Source organism: Rhinatrema bivittatum, chromosome 6 (assembly GCF_901001135.1).
Source record: "Rhinatrema bivittatum chromosome 6, aRhiBiv1.1, whole genome shotgun sequence".
NCBI classification, from domain to species: domain Eukaryota; kingdom Metazoa; phylum Chordata; class Amphibia; order Gymnophiona; family Rhinatrematidae; genus Rhinatrema; species Rhinatrema bivittatum.
Window position 1 is genome coordinate 259,797,219 of NC_042620.1, and position 25,222 is coordinate 259,822,440.

The 25,222-nt window shown below is 45.6% G+C and overlaps 2 protein-coding genes across 3 annotated transcripts in view; one reads left to right on the plus strand and one right to left on the minus strand.

The window, feature by feature from the left end:
• LOC115094176 (INO80 complex subunit E-like) overlaps positions 1–23,150 on the minus strand; it is a 46,182-nt gene extending 23,032 nt beyond the window's left edge. The window contains exons 1-2 of the mRNA XM_029606949.1: positions 23,076–23,150; positions 15,596–15,680 (exon numbers count right to left, since the gene is read on the minus strand). Of these exons, the coding sequence (XP_029462809.1) occupies positions 15,596–15,676 (81 nt within the window). The 5' untranslated portion in view covers positions 15,677–15,680; positions 23,076–23,150. The remainder of the gene's footprint in view (positions 1–15,595; positions 15,681–23,075) is intronic.
• A 105-nt stretch (positions 23,151–23,255) lies between these two features.
• Positions 23,256–25,222, plus strand: part of HIRIP3 (HIRA interacting protein 3) — an 81,793-nt gene continuing 79,826 nt past the window's right edge. Inside the window, exon 1 of one of the 2 annotated variants that reach the window (XM_029606948.1) lies at positions 23,256–23,591. In XM_029606948.1, coding sequence (XP_029462808.1) covers positions 23,500–23,591 — 92 coding nt within the window. In that variant the 5' untranslated portion in view covers positions 23,256–23,499. The remainder of the gene's footprint in view (positions 23,592–25,222) is intronic. The other variant, XM_029606947.1, reaches the window with a different exon arrangement.

Genomic DNA, 25,222 nt, shown 5'->3' on the forward strand with positions numbered 1-25,222 from the left:
GCATCCCTGGATATGACTCTATGCACTGCAGAACTTGATTGACAAGTGGCCAGGAAGAGAACAGCAGCTAGATCCACTGCGCCAACTTCTCTTCAGTGACTGAAAAAACCTTGCTGTCTTTGCGTTGGCACACGTTGCCATGAGATCCAGCTGGGAAAATGCCCCACTGGGCACAGATGTGATCTCAAACTTCCTGGGACAACTTTTATTTATTTATTTATTTATTTAAAAACTCTTCTATACCGTCGTTAAGTTAGTTCACCATCACAACGGTTTTCATAAAGGCACAAAATACAAATATGATTGGTATAGATTACAAATTAAACATGTGCCAACATAGAACGGTAACATATTTTTAATAAGAGAAACTAGGTGTAAATTAGAGTTTATACGTTGGTTAGGTAACTTTTACGTGGTTCAAGTCTACATTTAATATCTATTTGGAGTCATAAATGAAAAAAACTGATTGCTTAGTGCTACCTTATCTATCGATTGTTTTCATCCTTCTCTTTGTCTTTATAAAAAGCTTGTTTAAAAAGCCAGGTTTTCAGATTGGTTTTAAATAGCTTCAGATTTCACTGTAGTCTTATTTCGAGTGGCTTGGAGTTCCATAGAACAGGTCCAGCCAGCGATAGCGCTCTCTCCCTTACTTGCGTGAGGCGTGGTGATTTAACAGAAGGAACAGTTAGTAGTGCCTTGTTTGCGGATCTCAGGTTTCTGTGTGGAACGTGTACGTGCAGTGCTGTGTTAAGCCAGTCGGCCTTTTCATCATGGATTAGTTTTTGGATTATACACAATGCCTTGTATTATATTCTTTGTTCGATTGGGAGCCAGTGTAGTTCAGCAACTGTTCCTGTAATGTGGTGTCTTCTTTTTGCCTGTCAAAATTCTAGCGGCAGAATTTTGCAATATTTGTAGTGGTCTAATGGTAACTTGAGGTAGCCCTAATAGCAGAAAGTTATAGTAGTCTGTGCTTGCGAAAATCATTGCTTGTAGAACTGTACAAAAATTGTTCAGCATTAGCAGGGATTTCAGTCTAAGGACCATTAGTTTGGCGTAACCTTTTAATTTCTGTGAAATGTGTTTCATATTTAGCTCAGGGTCGATAATTACTATTAGATTCCGTACTTTTATTGCTAACTCCACGGTTTGATTATTTTCGATTGCAATTGTAGGTTGAACGGAGTATTTTTTTTTTCCGTTCTAGATGTAAGAATTCCGTTTTGTCAATGTTTATTACCAGTTCCATTTCGTTTAGGAGCTGTTTGATTATTTCAAGGATAGCAAATGTAACCCCAATATTTAAAAAGGGCTCCAGGGGTGATCCGAGAAACTACAGACCAGTTAGCCTGACTTCAGTGCCAGGAAATATAGTAGAAAGTGTTCGAAACATCAAAATCACAGAACATACAGAAAGACATGGTTTAATGGAACAAAGTCAACATGGCTTTACCCAAGGCAAGTCTTGCCTCACAAATCTGCTTCACTTTTTTGAAGGAGTTAATAAACATGTGGATAAAGGTGAACCGGTAGATGTAATATAATTGGATTTTCAGAAGGCGTTTGACAAAGTTCCTCATGAGAGGCTTCTAGGAAAAGTAAAAAGTCATGGGACAGGTGGCAATATCCTTTCGTGGATTGCAAACTGGCTAAAAGACAGGAAACAGTGAGTAGGATTAAATGGACAATTTTCTCAGTAGAAGGGAGTGAGTAGTGGAGTGCCTCAGGGATCTGTTTTGGGACCCTTACTTTTCAATATATTTATAAATGATCTGGAAACAAATACGACAAGTGAGAATCAAATTTGCAGATGATACAAAATTGTTCAGAGTAGTTAAATCACAAGCAGATTGTGATAAATTGCAGGAAGACCTTGTAAGACTGGAAAATTTGGCATCAAAATGGCAGATGAAATTTAATGTGGATAAGTGCAAGGTGATACATATAGGGAAAAATAACCCATGATATAGTTACACATTGTTAGGTTCCATATTAGGTGCTCCAACCCAAGAAAGAGATCTAGGCGTCATAGTGGATAACACATTGAAATAGTCAGTTCAGTGTGCTGCGGCAGTCAAAAAAGCAAACAGAATGTTGGGAATTACTAGAAAAGGAATGGTGAATAAAACGGAAAATGTCATAATGCCGCTGTATCACTCCATGGTGAGACCGCACCTTGAATACTGTGTACAATTCTGGTCGCCGCCATCTCAAAAAAGATATAATTACGATGGAGAAGGTACAGAGAAGGGCTACCAAAATGATAAGGGGAATGGAACACCTCCCCTATGAGGAAAGACTAAAGAGGTTAGGACTTTTCAGCCTGGAGAAGAGACGGCTGAGGGGGGATATGATAGAGGTGTTTAAAATCATGAGAGGTCTAGAACGGGTAGATGTGAATCGGTTATTTACTCTTTCGGATAATAGAAAGACTAGGGGGCACTCCATGAAGTTAGCATGTGGCACATTTAAAACTAATCGGAGAAAGTTCTTTTTTACTCAATGCACAATTAAACTCTGGAATTTGTTGCCAGAGGATGTGGTTAGTGCAGTTAGTATAGCTGTGTTTAAAAAAGGATTGGATAAGATCTTGGAGGAGAAGTCCATTACCTGCTATTAATTAAGTTGACTTAGAAAATGGCCACTGCTATTACTAGCAACGGTAACATGGAATAGACTTAGTTTTTGGGTACTTGCCAGGTTCTTATGGCCTGGAAACAGGATGCTGGGCTTGATGGACCCTTGGTCTGACCCAGTATGGCATGTTCTTATGTTCTTATATTGACTAGTTTCATTGTTTCTTCAATGGTGTTTACGATGGGTAACAGTAGTTGTATATCGTCTGCATATATGTAGTGTATTATTCCAAGTCCTGCGAATAAGTGACATATTGGGAGGAGGTAAATGTTAAAGAAGGTTGTGGACATGGCTGATCCCTGTGGGACTCCTGTTTGTAGTTTGATTTTGTCAGATCGTGTGTTTTTGATTTGTACTTGGAAACATCTGTTGCTTAGGTAAGATTCAAACCACTTTCTCGGATCCATTTGCTGTCGGCAGAGGAATTATGCTTGCACATTGTCCGCATCTGCAACATGAGAAGCCACCCATTCCTCGAGATGACTTTCCGCCCAAACAATTGTTGAGCTTCCAGAGCCACCACGTGACTCCTCATCCCTCTTTGCCGATTGATGTATGCTACTGTCGTCGCATTGTCCGAGAACCAGCCACCTGGACAAGAGCGCTTGAACAACAGTCTCATGTGTACGAAGGCCCACAGAACCAAATTCAACGTGGAAGCCATGGACCCTAGGACCTGCAAATAGTCCCAAACCATTGTCACCGACAAACGAAGCAGACGAGTTACCTACGCCTGTAACTCTGACAACCCGATCAAGGTCAGGAACACCCTGCCCCTCTGGGCATCAAAAAGTGCCCCCAGATACTCCAACGACTGGATTGGCACTAAGTGACTATTCACCACATCTATCACCCAGTCCAGCGACTGTAAGGAGTTCAAAACTCACTGGAACGACCGAAGGCACTCCTCTTGCATCTTCATTTGAATGAGCCAATCATCCAGATATGGGTGAATCCAAAATCCCTTCGCAATGTGCTGCCATCACTATCATCACTTTCGTGAAGGTTTGTGGGGTTGTGGCCAAGCTGAACGGCAGAACCCGGAAAAGGAAACGCTGTCCCAGCACCATGAACCGAAGAAACATCCAACGGTCCTTCCGAATGGAAATATGAAGGTACTCCTCTGTCAGCAGAACATCCAGAGAAACACTACGTACAGTAGTTGCCTCCTATCACCCTCCAGAACCTCCTGATCTGTTATGATCTTGAACCATTCTTCTTAAGAAGAAAGTCAATCTCCCTCTGATGGTCTCCACAGAGAAGGGGGGCTAGACCTGCCTCATTGTGACACCTCATTTCCTCCAGCCCCTCGACCAGAATTATCATGGTCAGACCTAAGTGTCCTCTGAAAGGACTGCTGCCATCCTAGCCTTGCGAGGAAAAGGAAGCATTCCTGTGGAGACTGCATCTTCTTGCATCTCTGACACCTCTCTTGCCAGTCTTCCTATCCTCCAGTGTTCACCAAGCTGCAACTTAGGCCCCTCCGAGCTGTCACCGCAGAACTCATATTTCTGGCGAAGGCCTACAAAACCATACAGCACATCTGTCATATAGGCCGCCCTGCTTTCCAAGTGGGCTGCATGCCTAGAATCAGCGACTTACTTCTGTATCTTCTGCACCCAGGAAAAGCAGGCTGGTTGCATCCAGCTACTGCAAATAGACACTGGAAGACTCAAGGCCACCAGCTCGAACCTCTCCAACCTCCAGTCTGAAGCTTCCTTAAATGCTGCTGACCCCCTTACAAGAACGGAAGTCTTCTTGGCCACCGCCAGCAGCCTCAGGAGCTCCAAGCTCTCCTCCGACAAAGGAGGAAACTTTGCTATTGCCTTCCAGAGTATCAGTTTCCTTACCATTATTGTCACAGGAACACATCTCTAGGGAACCCTGCATCCCTTCCAGGACCAGGTTCTCCCTTCATTGTTCAAATCCTCATGCATGACCGTAATCTACCATTTGTTCAAAACCTGAGAGATGAAAGGGTGTACCCCCTTTGTCCAGAAAGAGCAGTCCCCTCTAGGGACATCCTTTTCCCACCGGGGTCTCCTCCTGAACCTACAGAGGTCCTGTCCGCATCTGGAACACCATTCCCCAGATGGACCCTAGACCCTTCCCCCTAGGTACTCCACAAGCACCTCCTGAGGGGATTCAGAATCTTTAAAATGTCCCCCTCCTGTTCAAGAAGGTCCCTTTAAACATTGCCTAAGCACCCCCCCCCCCCCCCCCCAGGGCCTACAGTGCGAACAAAAAAAACAGCCGCTTTCCATGTAGGCACTTCCGTCGGGTGCCAACCTTGTGAACAGGTGGCTGCTTTTCTTCCTGTTCCTAGTCTGGCCAAAAAAAAAAAGTCAAATAAGGGCACAAGGCAAAGTCCGTGGAGAAGGACTCAGACTCCATGGTGAAAACTAGCTACCATCTCCTCCGTTGGCTCCCCCCACATGAACCCAGGCTTCAGGAGAAATCTGAATCCATGGATACCGTGGAAGTTGGGAACCTCTGGTCTTCCTGAACCATTCGGTCTCCTATCACGTGGAGACTACCATGGCTGCCACTGACTGCATCCATGAAGCATGCAAAGATCGGAGAAATCATCTCCCTTCAGTCTCCGAAGAGACTCCTTTGCCCCAGGAGACACCGTCAGGGAAGAGTGCAGCTGTATTAAGGCACAAACGCTTTTCACACAGGCCAGACCGAATGTTTCCACGGTCCACAGCTAAAATTATGCTATTGCACGCTCCACAAATGCCCGCCGCTCAAACATCACATTGCCTCATGGCAGAGTGTGGCCACATTAAGGTGCAAATGCTTTACCCTGCAGGCCAGACAAGATGTTTGCCATGATTCACGGTCAGCAACACGCTTCTGCACGACCCACATATGCGCATCGCCCAAACATCCTAGTGCCTCAATGAGCCCTCCCGGACACAGCGCAAAGTGCGGTTGCAATAAGGTGCGAACGCCTCCCCCCACAGGCCTGATAGGATGTTTGTTGCGGCCTGTATCATGCCTTTCATGTGCGTCACACATGCAGGCTGGATAGGAAAATTGGTGCTTACCTGCTAATTTTCGTTCCTATAGTACCATGGATCAGTCCAGACTCCTGGGTTTATTCATCCCTGCCAGCAGATGGAGACAAAGTTTAACTGACACTGCTTGATAAGCTCTGGTGCCACCTGCACTTCCTCAGTATTGATATGTATCCAAGCAAAAAAAATTATGTGCAAAAACTTGATAAAAATTTGTAAAACTAGTAAATTGTGAACAACCGAACAGAAGGCATATGCCGAAAAAATTACAGCTGAGCGGAGGATTCTCCCCCTCCAAGACCGGGTGGGTTCTGGTCTGATCCGTGGTACTACAGGAATGAAAATTAGCAGATAAGAACCAATTTTCCTTTCCCTGTATGTACCTGGATCAGTCCAGACACCTGGGATGTACCAAAGCTTCTTCCTTAAGGTGGGACCTGGAGAGTCCCGCTCACAAGACACTTTCGCCAAAATACCGGGGAGTTCGGATCCCCCAAATACAGCCAGTAATGCCTCACAAAGATATGCAGCGCCTTCAAAATTGCCCGCTCTGCAAATCTCCTGCGGAGAAACCAACCGAGCCTCCGCCCAATCAAGTTTCTCTCTCTCTTTTTTTTTAATAAACTTAATTGAAAATAACAAAAGGGTTACGAACATAAGAACATGCCATACTGGGTCAGACCAAGGATCCATCAAACCCAGTGTCCTGTTTCCAACAGTGGCCAATCCTGGCCATAGGAACCTGGCAAGTACCCATAAACTACGTCTATTCCATGTTACTGTTGCTAGTAATAGCAGTGGCTATTCTCTAAGTCAACTTAATTAATAGCAGGTAATAGACTTCTCCTCCAAGAACTTATCCAATCCTTTTTTAAACACAGCTATACTAACTGCACTAACCACATCCTCTGGCAACAAATTCCAGAGTTTAATTGTGCATTGAGTAAAAAAGAACTTTCTCCGATTAGTTTTAAATGTGCCACATGCTAACTTCATGGAGTGCCCCCTAGTCTTTCTATTATCCGAAAGAGTAAATAACCGATTCACATCTACCCGTTCTAGACCTCTCATGATTTTAAATACCTCTATCATATCCTCCCTCAGCCGTCTCTTCTCCAAGCTGAAAAGTCCTAACCTCTTTAGTCTTTCCTCATAGGGGAGGTGTTCCATTCCCCTTATCATTTTGGTAGCCCTTCTCTGTACCTTCTCCATCACAATTATATCTTTTTTGAGATGCGGCGACCAGAATTGTACACAGTATTCAAGGTGCGGTCTCACCATGGAGGGCAATACGGAGGCATTGTACGAAATTACTTTACCTGATAATTTCATTTTCCTTAGGTGTACACAGATGGACTCAGGACCAATGGGTATAGTGGTGCTCCTGATTAGCAGTTGAGAGACGGAGTCAGATTTCAATCTGACGTCAGCATACATATACCCATGCCGGAGGCTCTGCTCTTCAGTTTTCTCCTCGAAAAGCAATTATGGATATATGTTGTTTGGATAATTTTGGATTAACTTGGAGTAACTTGATTACTTGGGATTGGTGTGACATGGTTTCTAGCTGAGACCGCCAGGGCACTCAACCGAGGAAAGCGCCAACACCTGGATAATATGGGCATCCGACTAGAGATTAAGAGGCTGGCCTTACCCATGCTTGTGTTGCTTCCTCGGGGGGAGGTTCCCCTGAGGATTCTTGATTACGAGGGCAGCCATGGACAGGGTGCTGAGTCCATCTGTCTACACTAAGGAAAATGAAATTATCAGGTAAGTAATTTCTACATTTCCTAGCGTGTAGCAGAAGACTCAGGACTAATGGGATGTACAAAAGCTACTCCCGAACCAGGTAGGAGGCTGCCCGTGGCCCATTTAATACTGCCCTTGCGAATGCTGTGTCCTCCTTGGCCTGAACATCCAGGCAATAAAATCTCGAGAAGGTGTGGATGGAGGACCACGTTGCCGCCCGACAGATCTCTGCGGGTGACAGCATCTTGGTTTCTGCCCAGGACACTGCCTGGGCTCTTGTGGAATGGGCCTTGACTTGTAGAGGTGGAAGCTTGCCTGCCTCTACGTAGGCCGCCATGATTACTTCTTTGATCCAGCGGGCTATGGTTGCCCACGAGACCGCATCCCCTTGCTTCGTCCCACTGTGAAGAACGAATAGATGGTCCGTCTTTCGTACAGGTTCCGATCTTTCCAAGTATCGGACTAAGAGTCTGCCGACATTCAGGTGGCAAGAAGGCGTGAGTCTTCCAAGTCCTTATGCTCGTCTGGAGATGGCAGCGAGATGGTTTGATTTAGATGGAAGAGAGAAACCACCTTTGGCAGGAAGGAGGGTACAGTGCGCAGCTGTATGGATCCCGGCATGAATCTGAGGAACGGCTCCTGGGAAGATAGTGCTTGAAGTTCGGAGATTCAACGGGCTGAGCAGATTGCCATGAGGAACGCAGTCTTCAAGGTCAGGAGCCATAGGGACAGACCGTGAGCTGGTCTGAGCAAAGCTCCCGCTAGAAAGTCTAACACTAGATTGAGATTCCATAAGGGTACTGGCCACTTTAGAGGTGGCCAAATGTGCTTGACCCCTTTTAAGAAGTGGGAGATGTCTGGGTGGGCCGCTGGGCTGGTGTCGGCCACCCTGAGTCTGAAGCTGGCCAGGGCGGCCAGTTGCACCTTGACGGAATTGAGGGACAACCCTTTGTTCACGCCGTCCTGCAGAAATTCCAGGATCATGGAGATTTTGATTGTCAGTGGAAGGATGTCGTGGTCCTCACACCAGGCTTCGAATATTCTCCATACTCGTATATATGTTAAGGAGGTGGAGAACTTGCGTGCTTGTAGCAGTGTGTCAATCACTGGTCCTGAGTATCCACTCTTTTTCAGGCAAGACCTCTCAATGGCCAGACCGTAAGCGAGAATCTCGTTGGGTCTTCGTGGAGGATCGGTTCTTGCTGGAGTAGAGCCCTGTGTGGAGGTAGGCTTAGAGGGTTTCCCGCCAGAAGTCTTCGTATGTCCGCGTACCATGGTCTTCTTGGTCAGTCCGGGGCCACTAGAAGTACCAGCCCTCTGTGGTGTTCTATCTTGTGGATGATTCCGCCCAGTAGTGGCCATGGAGGGAAGGCGTACAGTAGGTCCTCCTGTGGCCAGGTCTGGACAAGGGCGTGATTCCCTGGGACAGTGGTTCCCATCTTCAGCTGAAGAACTTGGGAACCCGGGTGTTGGATCCGGTTGCCAGAAGATCCATGGCTGAGGTTCCCCAGTGGTTTACTATCTGCTTGAAGGCTGCTGTAGACAGTGTCCATTCCTCTGGATCCAGACTCTCTCTGCTGAGGTTGTTCACAGTGACGTTGTCTTTTCCCACGATGTGGAGGCTGATATCCCTTGTAGGTTTGATTTCTGCCCACGTCATTAGGGGCTCTATTTCTAGAGACACCTGCTGGCTTCTGGTTCCCCCCTGGTGGTTGATGTAGGCCACTGTTGTGGCGTTGTCCGACATGACTCTGACCGTATTTGCCCCGAAGTCTGTGACTGAACCGTAGGCAGGCTAGTCTGACTGCTCGGGCTTCCAGTTGGTTTATGTTCCATGCCGACTCTTCTTGGTCCCATTGCCCTTGCGCTGTTAGCTCCTGGCTCGCATCTGTGGTGAGCAAGGTCCATTCCGATGGGGAAGGCTTGTTTCCCTCGTTCAGATGGTCTTCTTGTAGCCCCCATTGTAGCTGGTTCCGAACCTTCGCCAGTAGCCGGAGGGAGGCGGAGTAGTTTTGAGACATCGGGTTCCACCGTGATAGTAGGGAATGTTGTAGGAGCCGCATGTGGGCCTTTGCCCACGGGACGACTTCTATGGTTGATGCCATGAGTCCGAGGACTTGGAGATAGTCCCATGCTGTGGGAGGAGTGGAGTTCAACAATGCTCGTAGTTGTTCCATCAATCTCCTTCTCCTTGTAGGGGGAAGGGTGACCTTGTTCATTTGGTGTCGAACCGGACTCCCAGTATAGGGATTGGGAGGGCTGCAGGTGGCTCTTGGGTGTGTTGACGACCCACCCGAGGCTCTGCAGTAGTTCCTTGACTCTGGTGGTTGCTTGATAGCTTTCCTCTGGCGATTTCGCTCTGATCAGCCAATCGTCCAGGTGTGGGTGCACGAGGATTCCTTCTTTCGTCAGTGTCGCTGCTACAACCAGCATGATCTTGGTGAATGTTCGGGGAGCCATAGCTAGCCCGAATGGTAGGGCCTGGAACTGGTAGTGATGGCCCAATATTGCGAAGCGTAGGAAACGCTGATGGATGTGATGGATCGATATGTGGAGATAGGCTTCTGACAGATCCAGGGAGGTCATGAATTCTCCCGGTTGTACCGCCTTTATGACCGAACGCAGGGTTTCCATGCGGAAGCGGGAATAGTGCCCAGAATTTTGTTGGTGCGTGGGCACTGGTGTTAATGCCTTTAGGGCGAGGTGCTTTGATAGTGTGGTTTCCACTGCCTTCCTCTTGGAGGGGTCGTGGCATGGAGAAATCACAAACTTGTCTGGGGGGATGCTGTGGAAGTCCAGGTAGTATCCCTCTCGGATGATGGATAGGACCCAATTGTCTGACGTTATTTTGACCCATCTTTGGTAGAATAGGCGAGTCTGCCCCCTATGATCTCTTCCTGTAGATGTGTCTGCTGATTCTCATTGCGTGTTGTGGCTGGGGCCTGGTCCTGAGCCGGCTCCTCTTTTGTTGTGTCTGTTCCGAAAGGACTGTCCCCTGCCAGTGGGGTGAGGGGCTTGGTGTTGCAACCGTCCCTTCCCGACGGCTTCACTCCGCCTACCTTTCTTTCTTTGCTCCTCCTCTGGCTGTGGATGGACACCTGGCTGCCCCGGCGTCTGCTGCCGTCCTCTCCGGCGTCCCTGGACCGGCTTGAGCGCTGCCTCCCGCCATGCTCCATTAGTACATTAAGGCGCACGCGCCGCGCAGCCCTCACTCTTCTTATTTCCTACTTGGCGCGAACTCAGGGCGTCCCCCTGTGATGACGTCACACTGCCGGATATTTAAAGCCTACATTGTTTGCTAGCCTTTGAATTAGCAAGGGGAATCTTACGGATGGGATTCGCTCTCCGTACCCAGCTACTTGCCTCAATCTTCATTGGACTCTTAATGTTATCGGGGTACCTCTCCTTGAGGGCCTCACTTCCTTTTCAGGTCACTATCAGGAAACCGGTACTCGCTCCTCGAGGGCCCATGTTCCCTGACTCGCTGCCAGCTCTTACCTTCTCTTCTGCCTGGAAGGATTCACTATCTTCAACACCAGTGAGTACTACCATTTCACCTCAGAGCTGTTCCCTGGAACCAGGTACTTGCACCTCGAGGGCCTGCCTCCGTTCCAGCCCTAGTGCCATCTCCTACGTGAAACCGCTGGGTGAGTACATTACCTTCAAGCCTCTCAGCTCTCAGGGATCAGGTACTCGCTCCTCGAGGGGTCTGCTCTCCCTATCCTGGGGTTCTCCATACTGGGGCTTTGTGCATATTCCACTGTACTCATTCTCAGTTCTTTCCACTACAGCACTGCTACTGGAGGAGTCGCTGTTCCAGCGCCTGAGGGATACCAGCTAGCCAGGCTACTTCTACTCCTCATCACTGCCACCTCTGGTGGCTTCATCACATTGTGTGTTTGTTGTCCTAAGCTGAGCCTGACCTGTGGCCCCTCACGGGACTTCCCCCTGTGGGCGTGGTCAGCTGCCACAGTGTCAAGGGTCCACCCAAACCTCACTAATTATAACACTTGGTAAGTTTTTTCTATGGTCTAAAATGCTGGGATCCTCTGCCCTTGGGTGCCCGGGGAGAGGGGCGTTGGTTCCTCTGTTCTGTCCTCCGGTAGACGGGGTACTGGTGACTCGCCCCATTTATCCAGTTCGCCTACGAACAGCAGTGTTCCTCTAAAGGGCATTCTCGTGAGCTTTGTCTTAGAGATCGCGTTGGCTGACCAGCTTTGGAGCCAGATGTCTTCTGGCTGCCACTATGGATGAGAGACTCCTGGCTGAGGTGCATACCAGGTCTGAAGTCGCATCTGTGAGGAATGATATTGCCGGGTCTAATGCCTCGATTGGCGTAGTTGCGTCCCTGGCCATAGCCAGGCAGGTGCGTGATACCACGGCGCAGCAGGCAGCGATCTGTAAGGTCATAGCTGATACATCGTAAGACTGCTTGAGGATGGATTCCTGCCGTCTGTCATTGGCATCCTTGAGTGAAGCTCCTCCCTCGACTGGTATGGTAGTGCGCTTTGTGGTGGCGCAGACCAGGGCGTCGACCTTGGGAAACCTCAGGAGTTCCTTCGTTGCGGGGTCCAAGGGGTAAAGAGCTTCTAAGGCTCACCCTCCCTTAAAAGGTGGCCTCTGGAGCGTCCCATTCCAGGTCGATCCGTTGTTGTACAGCCTGTAGTGTAGGAAAATGGCGTGAGGTTAGGCGGAGCACAGCCAGGAAGGGACTCACCTTGGACTCTGCTGTGTTGCATGTGTCCAGGATGGCCAATGCCTTCAGACTCGTGGCTACGAGATCTGATAATTCGTCTTTTGGAAAGAAGCGCATCATGGTTTGATACGGTTCCGTTCCTGGAGGGATTTCCCCCTCTTCCAGGGGTTCTGATTCCTCCTCCAAGTCATCTGTGTCCCCTAAGGGGAGGTATTTGTCCAGGGGAGGCTCATCTGGTGGAGGCCGGGAGGGGCCTGGGAGGTTCTGGACCACTGGTGGTGTTGTGGTTGTGCCGCTGGTGGCCCTGTCTGTGCGTGCATGTAGGAATGCAGCTCAGCGAAGAATCCCGCCCAGGTGAAGTTGCCTGGGACCGCATTGGGTCCGATAGCGCTCCCCGAGGGCCCCCACTGTGCAGGGGCAGAGTCGGGAATAGAGAGGTCCGGGGTAGTCTTGCTGGTGGATCCAGAGTCCTCTACAGGCTGAGGGGGACCTTGTCTGTTCCCCAGAGCTTCTTCGCATAGCAGGCACAAGGCGGACGTCACCTCGGGCTGCACCACTCTCAGGTGGCATGCCGGACAGAGGGCTTGACCCTTAGCTGCCTTGGTCAGCGGTGCCATGATTTGCACATGTATCCTGTACAGGTGCGCGTGCCGGGAGGCTTGGTTATGCGCTCTGGTGGCCTACGTTGTGTGCATAGGAGCAGAAGATACGTGCGTGGCTTTGCATACGGGCCTAGTTGTGCACTCGGCACCCTTGAGCGTGGCCTTTTCTAATAATTCCCAACATTCTGTTTGCTTTGACTGCCGCAGCACACTGAACCGACGATTTCAATGTGTTATCCACTAAGAGCCTAGATCTATTTCTTGGGTGGTACCACCTAATATGGAACCTAACATTGTGTAACTATAGCATGGGTTATTTTTCCCTATTTGCATCACCTTGCACTTATCCACATTAAATTTCATCTTCCATTTGGATGCCCAATTTTCCAGTCTCACAAGGTCTTCCTGCAATTTATCACAATCTGCTTGTGATTTAACTATTCTGAACAATTTTGTATCATCTGCAAATTTGATTACCTCACTCGTCATATTTCTTTCCAGATCATTTATAAATATATTGAAAAATAAGGGTCCCAATACAGATCCCTGAGGTACTCCACTGCCCACTCCCTTCCACTGAGAAAATTGTTTCCTGTCTTTTAGCCAGTTTGTAATCCACGAAAGGACATCGCCACCTATCCCATGACTTTTACTTTTCCTAGAAGCCTCTCATGAGAAACTTTGTCAAACGCCTTCTGACTTCAAAATCCAAGTACACTACATCTACCGGTTCACTTTGATCCACGTTTATTAACTCCTTCAAAAAAGTGAAGCAGATTTGTGAGGCAAGACTTGCCTTGGGTAAAGCCATGCTGACTTTGTTCCATTAAACCATGTCTTTCTATATGTTCTGTGATTTTGATGTTTAGAACACTTTCCACTATTTTCTTGGCACTGAAGTCAGGCTAACCGGTCTGTAGTTTCCCAGATCTCCCCTGAAGCCCTTTTTAAATATTGGGGTTACATTAGCTATCCTCCAGTCTTCAGGTATAATGGATGATTTTAATGATAGGTTACAAATTTTTACTAATAGGTCTGAAATTTCATTTTTTAGTTCATTCAGAACTCTGGGGTGTATACCATCCGGTCCAGGTGATTTACTACTCTTCAATTTGTCAATCAGGCCTACCACATCTTCTAGGTTCATCGTGATTTGGTTCAGTCCATCTGAATCATTACCATGAAAGCCTTCTCCAGTACGGGTACCTCCCCAACATCCTCTTCAGTAAACACTGAAGCAAAGAAATCATTTAATCTTTCCACGATGGCCTTATCTTCTCTAAGTGCCCCTTTAACCCCTCGATCATCTAACGGTCCAACTGACTCCCTCACGCAGGCTTTCTGCTTTGGATATATTTTTTAAAGTTTTTACTGTGAGTTTTTGCCTCTATGGCCAACTTCTTTTCAAATTCTCTTTAGCCTGGCTTATCAATGTCTTACATTTAACTTGCCAACGCTTATGCATTATCCTATTTTCTTATTTGGTTCCTTCTTCCAATTTTTGAATGAAGATCTTTTGACTAAAATAGCTTCTTCACCTCCCCTTTTAACTGTGCCAGTAATCGTTTTGCCTTCTTTCCACCTTTTTTAATGTGTGGAATACATCTGGACTGTGCTTCTAGGCTATCAAGGCCTCCGGAGCAGCGGGTGAACACAGAGAGAGGTTTCCAACTCCCTGGACATCAGTTCAACCCAAGCACCTTGGGGAGCCCAGACTCAAACTGTCCAATTTTTTTTTGTCAGAGTGCATGTTTGCACTCTACCATTTGCTGGAGACAGAGAAATACTGAGGGACTGCAGGTGGCACTCTAGGATATTTAGAAGTGCCTCAAAGTTTTGTTTTCTGCTTCCATCAACCCACTTGTCTGGACTGATCTGGGTATGAATAGGAAAGTGGGGTTATTGGTGAAGTTTCTCAAGGATCAGACCCAAGACCTGTTCAGTATTTTCATAATCATATTGTGGAGGAATTAGCAGGCACAGATTGTTTTTTTTGTAGATATACTCCTGATGGAAACAGTCACAAGTTTGGCAAATGATTTAATGCAATAAAGTGTAGAGTCATGCATTTAAGGTGCAGAAATCCAGATGATGATGGGAATGAGAATACTGATGAGCAAACAGACGAGGGACTTCAAGGTAATTATGCAAACTTTTTTTAGTGGAAAGTTTTTCTACAAAAAAAGGATCGTGATATATAGCTCAAAGGGTAGAATGAGGAGTGACCTAAGAAAATATTTCTTGAAACAATCTCCCAGTGGAAATACATATAAACAGTAGCAGAATTCAAAAAAAAGTATGGAGAAGCACTGAGGGATCCCTAATTGTGAGAAAAGATAAAGACAGTCAAAAGTCTGCAGTATTAACAAAAAGAAAATGGGTAGACTGGACAGGTCCTGCTTTCTTTATCTGCCATCATAATGTTTATTGCTATTGTTGCTTTAACTAGTGACATGCAATGAGAAACAGTCTTTATTCAATTGATGCATGTGATAGGAGATGGTCCATATAACTAATGACATTTGGCAAAATGAATAAGAGAAGATGGTCCCTTTTATTAGTGACATTCATGACAGGAGCAGGTCCCATAGTTAGTACCATGTCTGTAATTTAAGATGGCCCTTGTAGCTAGCAATGGGTTTAGGGGTAGTAATTAGACATGTGCAGCACTGTTATTGAAAAATAAGGGAAATAAAAATGTTTTAAATAAATAAATGAGTGAAAATGAATAGCTACTTTGTTATCCAAATTCAGGAAATCCCTTAAAATAAAGGACTATTGGCAACTCTAGATCTCTGTCATGTGTGTCATGGAAGACTGCTCCTATCACTAGCTCTCACAGCTCAGATCTGTTAGGATTTGGGTTCTCCCTTCTAACACAAGCTTACATAGATGAGAAATTTCAGCTTCCGCTTCAGATTCTTGTACTTCCTCCTGTAGTCCACTCCGACCTCCCCCTGGCCATTCATTCCGAGGGTGAACGAGGTGAACAGAGGAAAAGGCAAGGGTTAACGAGGCTCTCTCTCTCTAGCAGATACAGCACCAGCTTCTGGCTGCACTGAGCTCAACCAGTTGTATCTACCCTCTCACTGTTTTGCATCAAATGGGATTCCTTCAGTTTCTGTACTTTGCAACAGCTTGAAACTTGGGATTTAAAGAACTCATCACCAGGCACCCATAATTTCAGTGTATCCCAAGTCATGCTGTAATTTCACAGAAAAATAAAAAATAAAACGTATTCTTCTCTCCCTTCCCCAGCCAATCACATCCATCTATAAACATGTTCCCCTATTGAAATTGAAATTTCCCCAAGGAAACTCCTTAAGGGTTCAGTAATTGTAACACCCAGCCATTACAGTCACTGAACCATCTTCCTCCACTACAATCTATTCAAAATTCAGCTGCAGGACTTAACTTCCTTTAATGTTGCTATGACTATGTAACCCTTCTTTCACATTGCTATATTGGCTCCCCATCCATTTCTACATAGTGGCCTACAAATGCATTCACTCTGCAGCTCCTCATTAGCTATCTTTTTTCTCCCTACACCCTCCTCAAACTCATCCGGCAAGTTGCTTCTATTGTGCCCTTCACCACCACCACCCCACTTTCCACCTTGCTCCACCATTTGCATGGAATAAACTTTCCTCGCGGACTGTATTCAAATCACACTCACTTTTTTAGGTTGCTTTTAAATCCTAACCACGTCTCTACAATAAAGACACTGCCTTTCAGACATATTCAGAGACACCCAACAGCTTTTAAAAGAGTAGGACTATAAATCAGAAGCACTCGCATTTGGGATAGCACCAGTGTAGGGCTAGGAGTTGCAGACCCTGACACTCTTAGCTGTACACCCAGTACCCTCAGCCTTTTTTCCCCTGCAGCAAAACCAGGCCCGGCGTCACCGGGTGTGCAACCCATGTAACTGCACAGGCCAGAACACCCGGGGGCAGCATAGGTAGTATGGACAAGCCTGTGCAGCTGCCAGTAGACCCCATCCCACCAGCGGCGCAGAAGCAAGAAGACTGTACTGTTGCTCCTATAGTAGAGAGAAGGAAGCAGAGTCCTGCAGCTCATGTGCCAGCCCCATGGTATTCAACACTCTCATGATGCAGAAACAATGAAAATGGCAAAAATCGAAACTGAAGATGGGAAACTAGAAAACGGTTGCAAGAGAAGGTCAAAGAGTGTGTGGGCGGTGCGTGGTGTGTTTAGGTATGTGTGTGTGTGTGTGTCAGGGAGAGAATGTGAGCGTGTGTGAGACAGACAGAGAATGGGGCTTCAGATGGATCCCTACCTGCCAGCAGCCAAAATGAAGAGGGCCCAGGGCCAATGGCAAATCCCAACAAAAGAAAAGCTGGAGATGCATGAGAGAAAGAGAGGATGAAGTTTGTGCCCCCCGCTTCCACTAATCCACAACAATCTCAGGGTGTCTCGAAATCAAAAGTTCCCAGTTATGGGGGGGAGATCCAAGATGGCCGACGGGTCCGGACGTAGGTAACCAGGGCTCCGAGGTCTAACGTTTATTTTCGAGTAAAATGCCTCATACCGGCAGGAAAAGACTGTGCAAAAGAGAGAGAAAGCCAGTCTGAACATTTTGAGGGCTGGATCCAAGGACCTATGGACTCCCACGAAATATGGGAGCAGAAGCCGGAGGATAGCTCGCAGAGAGAGGAGGCATGTGGAAGAGAGAAACCGCCTCCTCACATGAGCTCCAGACAACTTTATCCCCGGTACCGCGGATGCCCCCAGGAAATCCTGCAGCTCTGCGAGGAGCAAACGGGAAGGATCCTAACCACGAAAGTGAGAATGAAACCGCCGGAGAATCGTGGCTGTGCGATGAAGGCGGCGGGGAGGAACAGCAGAGGCCACACCTCGTGGAAAAGACCGGCCTGGGAGACGCTGCAGGCTGTACGATACAGCCTCCAACAGAAAGGAAAGTACTTTTAACATTGCCTAAAAAGAAAGAATTAATCAAACCAGAAGCTTTCTCTTTAGAGAAGATATGGGAAGCAATACAAACGGTTAATGATAATCTTTTAATCAGATAAATCCTTTGGCGTCTATGTTAAATAATACCACGGAGAGAATGGGAAAACTAGAGGAAGATATGAATAAACAAATGGAAAGATGTGAAAAGGTTGAGAATGAAGTAAAAGAAATGAGAATCTTCAAACTAATGTTATAAAAGAAAATTCCATATTAATGAACCGTTTAGAAAACATGGAGAATCAAATAAAAGGGAGAAATTTGCGTTTAATAAATTTTCCTAGAAGACCCCATGGTGACCCTACGAGATATGTGGAGGTAATATTTGATTCAGGCATTAAAGATTTCAGAGGATTTGATACCACCTACATCTAAGCTTATATATACCTGCCTTTAAAAAACAGAGAAGGAAGGAGAAAAGATTTTCAATTGTTAACGCCTGTGAACACAACTGAAATTCCAGCCTTGGAAGTAACAAACTTGTTAGAAACGACTCAGAGAGAACAAGTGAAAGCCTGCCACTCTTATAGTGACATTTCTGCTTGAATCAGATCGTGATTGGATTTTGAGACTATATTATTGGATTTTGAGACTTCTTGCAGCAAAAAAATGTCTTAAATTACCTTACAACTTACCAACTCCTCCAACAAACTAGAATTCTCCCTCTTTAAATCTGAACAAATCCAAATAGCTTTAGTCTACGCACCACCAGGAACCTTAGAATTGGATCCCTCTCTACTGATAGAACTTATAGCCAAACACATAAACGCCGACAAACCTGCTATAATCCTCAGAGACTTTAATTTACACGTAGATGCTTCTCCACAATCCATCAACTGCCAAACAGTTCTTTCCTCTCTCAACCATTTGGGCTTTACTCAAATTATCAACAGTTCTACCCACAAGGCAGGCCACACTCTGGACCTCATCTTTATTAACGAACCCTTTAACATTCATACCAACCCCACTTGCTCACCAGTTCCATGGTCAGACCACAAAGTTATCCACACAACCCTCAATATCAACAACCCACCACCTCAAACCACTAACAAAACCACCATCCACTTCAGGAAACCATGCTCTCAAGACATACTCAGTGAAAAGATGTCTGAAGCATTAAAGCAACTAGATCTCACAGACGCAACAACTGCAACTACCTCCTGGATCAATATTAACAATAAAATTGCAGATCAAATCTGCCCAACTACAACCAAAACCATACAACCTACACTAGACAATAGGAAACCTTGGTTTACACCCGAACTTAAATCCCTTAAACAATCTCTTAGAAAAAAAGAACAAAGCTGGAGAAAAAACCCAACCACTTCAACACATGCCATCTACAAATCGCTCCTCAACAACTACAGGAATACAATTCTTAGAACAAAGAAAGAATTCTACGGAAAAAAAATACACCACTTTATATTCGACTCAAAGGCTCTCTTCTCCTACGTCTCCTCTTTAACCAAACCATCTCCTCCTACTATCCCAGACCACCAAGCTCTCAACAAAGCAAACGAACTAGCCAACTACTTCAAAACAAAAATCACCAACCTTACCCAATCAATCACATCCAACAGCCTTACCCTAACACACCATCTCACATCCTTGCCGCAACAAACCACAAGCCTGGATTCATTCGAGCTCACTTCTTCACTGGAGATTGAAAACACACTCAAAAAATTCAAACCTTCCTCCCACCCATCAGACCCAATACCAACAAATCTCCTCATCGCCATTCCAAACACCATCTCAAAACCAATTGCAGAAATTATCAACACATCCCTTTCTCAAGGTTTAGTTCCTAACCAGTTAAAATTGGCAATACTGAAACCATTACTAAAGAAACTAAACGCTTGCCCATCAGACCCAGCTAATTTTAGACCCATCGCAAACTTACCACTTATCGCCAAACTGATGGAAAAAATTGTCAACAAGCAACTGTCAGATTATTGGAAGATCATAACATTCTATCCCCAGCTCAATATGGATTCCGAAAACGCCTAAACACCGAATCGCTCTTACTATCTCTCACTGACACAATCCTCGTTAATCTGGAGAATAAACAATCTTACCTGCTCATTCTTCTGGATCTTTCCGCTGCATTTGATACGGTAAAACACTCTAATAGACCAACTAGCAAACATAGGGATCAAAGGCACAGCCCTTAGATGGTTCCATTCCTTCTTAAGCAACAGATTCTACAAAGTAAGGATAAACAAAAAGAATCGCATCCAATCCTGACAGAGCAAGGAGTCCCACAAGGATCATCACTTTCACCCACCCTCTTCAATATCTACCTCCTCCCTCTCTGCCATCTACTCTCAAACCTTAAGCTTACCCATTACCTCTATGCAGACGACATACAAATCCTCCTTCCGATCACAGAATCCCTTCAAAAAACCATCACGTACTGGAACGAATGCCTACAGCCCATCAAAAACCTACTCTCAAGCCTCAACTTAGTATTGAATGCTAATAAAACCGAAATGCTCATTGTCTCCCAGGATCCACACACAATCTCTTCCAGCCTCTCTCTACCAAACACAAACAACTCGTTCTCATCTGACGTCAGAGACCTTGGAGCATGGCTTGATAATCATCTAAACCTAAAAAAGTTCGTAAACAATACCACAAAGGACTGCTTTTACAAACTGCAAGTCCTCAAAAAACTTAAACCCCTCCTTCACTTCTCCGACTTCAGGCTAGTACTGCAATCCATCATTCTTTCTAAGCTCGACTACTGCAACTCCCTGCTAGGATATACCCGCCAACACTATCAAACCATTACAGATGGTTCAGAATTCAGCGGCTAGAATTCTAACTAGCACTAATAAAAAAGATCATATCACCCCAATCCTTCGGAACTTACATTGGCTCCCCATTAAACAAAGGATACTCTATAAGGTACTCACTATCATCCAAAAAGCGACAAACAAACTAGCCCCCATCACATTAAGCTCTCAACTCCAACCGCACACTTCCTCCAGACCAATCAGAAGCGCATACAGAGGAACACTGCATGCTCCGCAAATAAAATCATCATTGAGCAAACGAGCGCTATCCTCAGCAGGCCCACACCAGTGGAACACGCTTCCCCCAGATCTTAGACTAGAACCCAGTCATCAAGAATTCAAAAAAAGACTGAAGACTTTTCTCTTCCAACAAGCTTTCCCAGACGCTTAATCTTACTGTGACGGACAGACTTCCTAATTACTAGGTATCCCTTAATTATGGACACTGTATCAAATACTACTTTTAAGAATCTGCAACTGGACAATTATCTTGGAGCTCAAAAATTCACTTTATTTCATATTTTTATTTGGCAATTGCTTATTTTTATATTATTGCTACATAAATAGTTATACTTCTTATATATAAAATATTATATTCTTTATTTATTTCAGTTAAACTATTATTACTTTATTTAATATTATGTTAAATTGTCAACCAGTTATACTGTTCCATATGTTCTACGGTTCCATGTAAAGCTCCGCTCTCTGTTGAGCAGTTCTCCATTTTATGTAAACCGGTGTGATTTGTAGTCCCTACAAGAACTTCGGTATATAAAAATTAAAAATAAATAAATAAATAAATATTTTCTTAATAGGATTGAGTCTTTTCTCGGTTTAAAAGTTGGAATATTTCCAGATTTGGCAAGAAGCACCCAGTTAAGAAGAAAATTATTTCTGAAACTGAAACCTCAAAGTACAAAAAAATGGGAGCTATGTATATTCTCAAATATCCGTGGTAAATGTTACATAAAATATAAAAATGTTTCCTATATATTTTTTCAACCTGAGCAACTGGAGAAGTTCTTAAAAAAATATTCATTAGATATAATAACGTCCTCTCCTGTTTTGGAAGGCTAAGTACTATAAGCCTGCAGCTGGATCCGTAATTGTTAGAAATCTCCTGTATAGGACCTGTCTATTTCATTAATTGTAAAGTTATATTCCTGAGGTAGAGTAATGGATCTCTCCCTGGTGACGAGGACTTTAAAGCAGATGAAGTAGGGAAAGATGTTATTGTGATATAGTTGTAAAATGGTTTGTTGCACTGCTTTCTACACAAGATTGTTTTCTTGATGTATTTTGGAAAATTAAAAAATTAAAATTAAAAAAAAGTTCCCAGTTATGAAGAGGGTGAATTTTTTAAAATCCTTTTTAGTTTTATTTTTTGGGTGTATCTGATGTGTCTACTGTTCTGAAATATTTTATTGGTGTTTGGGACACAGAAAAATGTATATGAGTTTTTAATTATTCAATCTTTTATTTGTCGGATCATTTTGAAATATTATTAGTTTGTTTTTAGTGTTATTATTATATTCCTTTATTTTGTTTGATGCTCAGGGCTGCTGCAATGGGATTAGGCACCCTAGGCACCTTCTGCTTTGCGCCAACACCCCCCTCCTGCAAGATTTGAAGCCCCACTCCCCTTTGTCACCCTCGCAGCTCACATGGCTCACAAGCGGCAGCATCCTAAGCCCAGGCCTAGCTCGCCTAGTGCTTCCACTGGCCCTATTAATGTTTGAGGAATGATGATGGATCTGTTTTTTCATTGTTGCACTGCATAGAGTGTCTGGCTTCTTGTGGTTTCGGGTTCAGTTTTTGTCCGCGTGTTTGTATTTCTACTTTATGGTTGCTCTATTCTGTATTTAGTGAGGGTCTGTTTATGTTCTGCATGTTGTTACTGAGATGAAGTATTCTCCTAACAGGAAATATATTAGTGTTTAGGTTTTTGGAGGGTCAAGCCTCCTGGTGGGAATCAAAGACAGCGAGCTGAAGGTTTTTCTGTGGACTGGGGGGGGGGAATGGAGGGAGGAGAGAGTTGAGCCTGGTGGGACAGAAAGCACACGTTCCAGAGGTCTAATACCATATGGGTCCCAAGTGTTTTTCTGTAGGGTTCCTGGTTGGCATCACAGCAGTGCATGTAAATTTGTGATTTTTTACCTCCGAATACTGTACTTTGCCATTTTTCATTTAATATGTTATTATAAATGCTTAATTCTGTGTGTGGAGCGGCCGGGTGCTTTTGGGAGGGGATGCGTGCATTATATAAGGATATGAGGTTCGCCTATACCCTTGAATTGGCCAAGGATGTCGGGCAGGGGGGGGGGGGGGAGAAGGTCCAGGGGCTGAGAGAAGTGTCAGTTTTTAAGAGCCTGTATCGCTGGAGAGAGCTGGACTTTTTATTTATTTTGTGGGCCCGGGACAGCCACTGAATGAACCGGTGGGGGGTGGGGCAGCACAGTAATTGTTCGCGCCAGGCAGCATAAAAGCAAGCACCGGCCCTGAGTAAAAACTCCCAGGATGCTGCAGTGTAGGAAGGCGCGGTCCCGGCGGGAGTCCTCTCTACTTCTCTCTGCACCTACCGTCACATCAGCAAGCGGGTACTCCACCGCTCCCCGCACCTGACATCCACTCCCTCTCAGCTACGCTGCTCTCGCTGTATGCGCCTCTCTCCGTCCGGATCTTGTTAGGATCTGTGCGGAGAGAAAAAAAAAAAACCAAAAAACTACAACTCCCGGAGGGCGTTTAATTCGTGCCCAAACGTCATCTCCGGCTTCGGAAAGTGAGGACGGTTAAATTAAACAAGCAAACAAACAACCAAAAGCGTTAAAAGGCACAATCGCGTGACGTAGAAAAATCAAAGCAGCTGACGGAATAGAATTTGCACTCTTATAGAAGTGGCCTGCTGTGGCCCTCTTCCGGCCTTGATGGGGGCGGGGCGTACTTGACATCTAGCGCGGGAGTGCCGGTGGTGCCGCTGTACTTTCGGCTGTTTGGAAAGGGAGGGGATGGCTGCCGCAACGGGGCACGCTGGTGGTAGCAGCGCGCGAGAAATGAGGAGCTTCACGCAGGACTTATTCCGTAGCAGCCCGGACTTCAGGTACTCGGAGAGAGGAGAGCTTTCGGGTGGTTTACAACAGCATATGGCCAAGTGACATCAAAGCCGAGGGAGCCGGGACGTTGAGACGTCAGAGACCCTGGGGAGTGTGACGTCAGGGATTTTGTGCGTTTATGATGTCAGATTGTGGGAGTGGGTGCTATGTGAGATGTCTGAAACAATTGGACCAGTGTGACCTCAGAGACTTGGGGAGTGTGACGTCAAAGGGGATTTTGTGCGTTTATGATGTCAGATTGTGGGTGTGGGTACTTTATGTGACGTCAGAGGTCGTGGGTTCATGAGGGAAAGCTGAAAGTCTCTCAGAAGTGCGTGATTCAAAATGAAGTATATTCACAAGATACTGTTAAAAACAGGGAAATTAGCATCCTGATAGCACGTGGAGCAAAACCAAGGAAATTTATATGGCTTTAAATAAAGAATAGGTAAAAATGAATGAATCCAAATTAGCTGAATCAACTGTCAATAGGTGGATATTTGTTAGGAATAAAAATAATACATTTAGGTGTCTATGTAAATGTCTGAAATCTAAAAAAAACAAGATTGGAGAGTTGTGTGTATGGCACATAGAAAAGATAGAAACATAACGGGCATCTCATTGACCTGGGGAATTCTGACCAACACATAATTTTGTGCAGAATTCCTCTTTCTTTCAGACTTCTACTTTTGCCCCACAGAATTAGGCACAGAGATCAGGGAAGAAGCAGGCCAAAATGGAGAGGAAGGAATACCATCACCGTCCTCCCACGCATTCCAGTAGCAAAAAAGGAGCAGCGGAGTCTGGTTTATGAGGACCGGAAAGAGAATTGGAAAAGTTGGCGCTGACCTGCGCAGGCCAAAAGAGATGAGCCTGTAGCATCACCCTTAGCCTGTGCAGACAAGGAGAAAGCCAGGGAGTCTTGCTGGGGTGAGAAAACTGGGAGAGGAGCAGAGACAGCTGGTGAGGAGTTCAAGCCTTGTGGGTGGCAGACAGAGAAAGGGGGAGGGGGAACAGAGTGGGAAAGGAGAGGGTTGGAGCCTGGTGGGAGGCAGAGAGAGCGAGCCAAGGGTCTTCCTGGGGAGTGGGAAGAAAGAGAAAATGGAGGAGGAGGAAACTGTTAAGCCTAGTGGGGCAGAGAGAAAGCTGATAGGTGGAAAGAGATGAGCGAAGGTCAACACTGGGGGAGAGGGAGGTAGCAAATGAGGGAGGGGATGCGTGCATTATATAAGGATATGAGGTTCGCCTAATACCCTTGATTGACCCAAGGGGGAAGAGAGATCAAATAAGTGGAAGGGGTTCAAGCCATAAGGGGGAGAGAGCTGGAGAGGGCACAGGCTTTATGATGAGGAAATTCTGAAATTTGATTAAAAGCAAGTTTGTTTATCGTAAATACTATTTTCAGTAGATAGCAGGATGATTTAGCCATGCTGTCTGGGTGACATCATCCGGTCGTCACGGGGCAGAGCTTTCTTTCTAAGCTCGAAAAGTTTTTCATCTGCTGCTGTGTGGCTCCTTCCCCTGCATATCGAGCTTTCTCCTCAGTTGATTATGAAGCAGATATGTAACAGTAGTGTATGGCTGTCCAGGGAGGTGGGAGAGGACGCATGGCTAAACCATCCTGCTATCTACGGAAAAC